The 3,962-nt window shown below is 56.8% G+C and overlaps 1 protein-coding gene across 1 annotated transcript in view; it reads right to left on the bottom strand.

Annotated features, from left to right (window-relative positions):
• Positions 1–3,524: 3,524 nt before the first annotated feature.
• The window catches only part of OSBP2 (oxysterol binding protein 2), a 29,710-nt gene continuing 29,272 nt past the window's right edge, over positions 3,525–3,962 (bottom strand). Inside the window, exons 12-13 of the mRNA XM_029964920.1 lie at positions 3,903–3,960; positions 3,525–3,753 (exon numbers count right to left, since the gene is read on the bottom strand). Of these exons, the coding sequence (XP_029820780.1) occupies positions 3,611–3,753; positions 3,903–3,960 (201 nt within the window). The 3' untranslated portion in view covers positions 3,525–3,610. The remainder of the gene's footprint in view (positions 3,754–3,902; positions 3,961–3,962) is intronic.

Genomic DNA, 3,962 nt, shown 5'->3' with positions numbered 1-3,962 from the left:
GTGTCTCTGTCTCCTGGCAACGACCGCAGGGACCAGTCTCAGCCTGCCTGGGATTCCCGTCCCCCGCCCCAGCCCCTGCTCAGACCCTCCCCCAGCTCCCCTGGGCCTCCTCCTGCCCCACACACAGTCCCCTGGGACAGCTCCTTCCCACCATCCCCAGGGAATCTCCATATCCAGGCACCTTCCCCTGAGCCACCTCTCCTGCTCCTTCCCTGTTCCTTCTCCCCTGGGCCACCATCTTCTCCCTTGGACAAACTCCCCTGGGACACCCCTGTCCCCAGATGATCTCCTTCCCAGCTTCCTTCGTCCCTGGGCAACCCCTTCCCTGGTTCTCCTCCTCTAAGCTGTTGCTCCCAGAGAACCTCCTTCCATGGGCACCTACACCTGGGCCACCTCTCATGCTCCTGCCTCCCTGGACCTCCTCCCCTTGGACGCCTCCTGCCTTGAAAATCCTCCCCTGTATCAACTCCTCTTCTGGCCTCCTGCCCCACAAACCACCTTCCCTGGACCATCCAAGGACCATCTCCTCCCCTCCAAACCACCTTCCTTGGACCATCTCCTCCCCTGGGCAACTTCCCTCTGGATTCTTCTCCTTTCCTGAACAACCACTTCCCTGGATTTCCTCATCCTCTGGGCAACCTTCTCCTTTGAACAACATTCCCTGGATCTCCTCCTCCCCTGGTCACCTCCCACGGTCCCTCCTCTGCCCCCCACACCCCCCCAGAGCTCACCCACCTCGGGGCTCCTCCAGGACCCCCCACCTGCAGCCCTGGGGAGCCAGTGACCATCTCAGCACCGCGGCTTTTAAAACTCCCGAATCCAAGTTTTATTTCCGTGAAGGAGAAGAGGGATCACTCACAATATATTATTGTTCAAAAAGAAAATACATTCAACAGCATTTACAGTGGAATGACATTAAAATCCTCCAGGAGGAACAGAAGGACCAGGAGATGGTGCTCTGGTTAAGTGCTGCTGACAGATGAACTCTGGAAGATGGAGCAATTTTTTTCAATTAGCCTAAAATCCGGGGGATTCCTGGGTTGGGGGTGCTCCTCGTGCTCCCCTGTGCTCCATGGAGCTGTGCAGGGTTGTGATGGGGATTCCCAGATGGATGTGGCCATGGGGGCACATCAGAGAGGACTTCTCAGGGCCCTAGAGCCGAGCAGGACCCTCGGAGCCAGCACTTACAGGGCAACATCCTGCTCCCCACCCTCCTCTGCTGCAGGAACACCCAGATCCAGCTTTGGGAACAGCCTGTGCTGGAGTTTCTCCCCTCTCCAAGCTCCCAGGTGACACTTGCATTGACACAGCAAAAAGGAAAGTAAGGCATTCTGAAAAGCTCAATTTTTAGCCCATTTTACAAACCCAATTCAGGCCTCAAGTGGGATAAATCCCCCAGAACACTTTGGTGCTGCCACAAACCAACCCAGCGGCATCGGGATCGGTGTGGAGCATCCTCTGCTCTCCCAGGAAGGACACCTGGGGCCAGGACACCGGCAGCTCTCCACGGGCTGAGTCCCACTTCTAATGAAGTCTGGACCATTTAAGACCTGCCTCGGCTTTCCTGAGCCAGGGCAAAGCTCCAGGAAGGGTCTGGAAGGAGTGAACAGTGGCTGTGACACCCAGGACCTGGGAAGCAGCTTGGAGCATCCCACTTCCAGGGATCCCGAGTGCCGCCCCTCAAACCCCAAACACATAGTTTCCAGAGGGGAATGTCTCTGGAAAACCTTTTCAATGCTACTGCATCCAGCTCTGGAGCAAAACACAACTTCCCTGCTTTGGGAATCACTCCATCACCATCCCCTGACCTCGGGGACGAGCCGAGGGGGATCGTACTCGTGCTGCAAAAACTCAGACAGACACTTCTGTCTTCATCATTTTTCATCTATTGTGTACCATAGAAATTTAAGCAAAATAATTTTATATATATTTATATATATGTATAAATTAGAAGCAAATAAATAAGATGAAAGGGTCCCTTGAGAGCAGTGGGGGCTGTTCCTCCCCACGGTGACGCTGTACAGGGCTGGAGGGACTGTACACGTGGGGGAGAACGGGGATGGAGGTGCTGGAAGCTGACCAGGAGACTGATGGATGAGGAACCTGATTGCATAAGTGTCCCATGTGCAGCCTGGATATTCCAGTTATCGTTGCCTCGAAGTTCGTTATTGCTAATTATCCTCTGCCGGGGATGTGCCGGGAGGCAGCGCCGGTGTGATATGGTGAGGAGCCGGAGAAGAGGACACCAAAGATGACATCCAGCGGGGCAAGTGCAGATGTCCAGCTCTCCCTGATATTCTCTGGCCCAGAGGATCCCACCCTTCGGTGCTCCGGGGCCGGTCACCGGCAGCGCTCACTCCGCTTCTCCCGGCGGGTCCAGGGCCACGGGAAGGCCGTGGCACACAGGAGGGGTGAGAGGGGACGAGGGGTTCCCTCAGCCCCAGTGACCTGAAGCTGCTCCAAGGAAAGCCCAGCCATGAGGGAGCAGAGGGAAGGGATCCAGGAGCCGGGCGCTGGGACCCTCTGGACTCATCCCATGCCAGGGGACTATGGCCAGACCTGTCTGGCTGGATGGGGAAGACACAGGGGGAGGAGATCCAGGCCCAAGGCTCCATCCCAGCGGCACCACAGCATCTCTTTCCTCCTCTCCCACCCAGCTCAGCAGGGAGATGCAGCTGGAAAGCCTGGCACCGAGGTCCAGGCTCCTGCCAGGCCCTGGATGCCGGGATACAGGGCAGGGACACGGATCCTGGAGCATCGCTGGGATACAAACCTCTGCACTGGGTCTGCCTGGCATTCCAGACCTCGGCAAGGCCATTCCCCCTCCGATGTGGCTGCAGGAAAACCAAACCAAACCTCACTCAAACCACTCCCACAGAGCATCACGTCAAAGACAGTCCCAAGCCTTGACTGAACACATCAGACGGTGGGGAAGCGGCTCAAAGGCTCTTGAAAAAAAACCAAAATAACAGGTCAAAAAACCAAAGTCACCAGCTGAAATATCCTAATTGGTGTTACTGGGACGACTGGGCACTGCAGGAACCACCAAGAGCCTCCGGGATCAAGCGCCACGGCCCCTGGGGACAGTTTTCCGAGCAGGACTCAGGGTTGTTCGTGTCCGTCTTTGAAGGAACCTGAACCAGGAGCAGATTCTTTTTTTTAAAAAAATAATTCCATCAAGTCCACACAGAAATAATGGAAGGGGAAAAATAACATGGCAAAGAGAAGAGCTCACACAAGCGCACGGCATTCCCACACCCCGGGCATCTTTGGAAGTCGACGTCTCGGCCGATGGAGCCGAGGCACTGAGGGATACAGGCAATGAATATCCCAAACCCAACCCGGCTCCAGTGTCCTTCGTTCCCAATTAGTCGCTGAAAAAGCCATCATTTAAAAAAAGAAAAAAGAAAACAAAAAAAAAGGATGCTATTTATTAGTGCGTAAAAAAATAGGTTTGGAATCCCTGTTTCGACCTCTGCATGTGTTGGCTCGGGGGTTGCCCTGGGCGGTGCCGCGTCGTCCGGGCTGTCCCTGCTGTCCCTGGGCTGTCCCTGGGCTGTGCCCAGGCTGTCCCGGTGTCCTGCGGGGCGGCCCCAGCGTGGGCAGGGGCTCAGAAGATGTCGGGGCACACGCTCCAGTCCTGCTTTTCCTTGGCCTCCCAGTAGCCGCCCTTGTAGACGCAGATGAGCTCCCCGGTCACGGCGTCCACCTTCCGCTCGAACCACAGCGGGATGTACCCCTCGTAGTCCTTCCCTGTCCCAGGAGGAACACGGTCAGCGACGCTTTTCCACCTGAAATCCGGTGAGTCCCACACCTCCCACGGCCACAGAGAGCTGTGGGATCCATCCACCCCTTCCCTGTCCCACGCCGTCCCCACCCAGGGACATCCCGGATCACCTCACCTTCCTCCAGGGCCTCCACGGCCTCGGCCTCCCTCCTGCGGCGCACGGCCCGCTGCTTCT

This window comes from Manacus vitellinus, unplaced genomic scaffold (assembly GCF_001715985.3).
Source record: "Manacus vitellinus isolate BGI_N305 unplaced genomic scaffold, ASM171598v3 scaffold_84_pilon, whole genome shotgun sequence".
Classification (NCBI taxonomy): Eukaryota; Metazoa; Chordata; class Aves; order Passeriformes; family Pipridae; genus Manacus; species Manacus vitellinus.
Note: the sequence above shows the minus strand (reverse complement) of the source record. Positions and strands in the feature narration are given on the sequence as shown.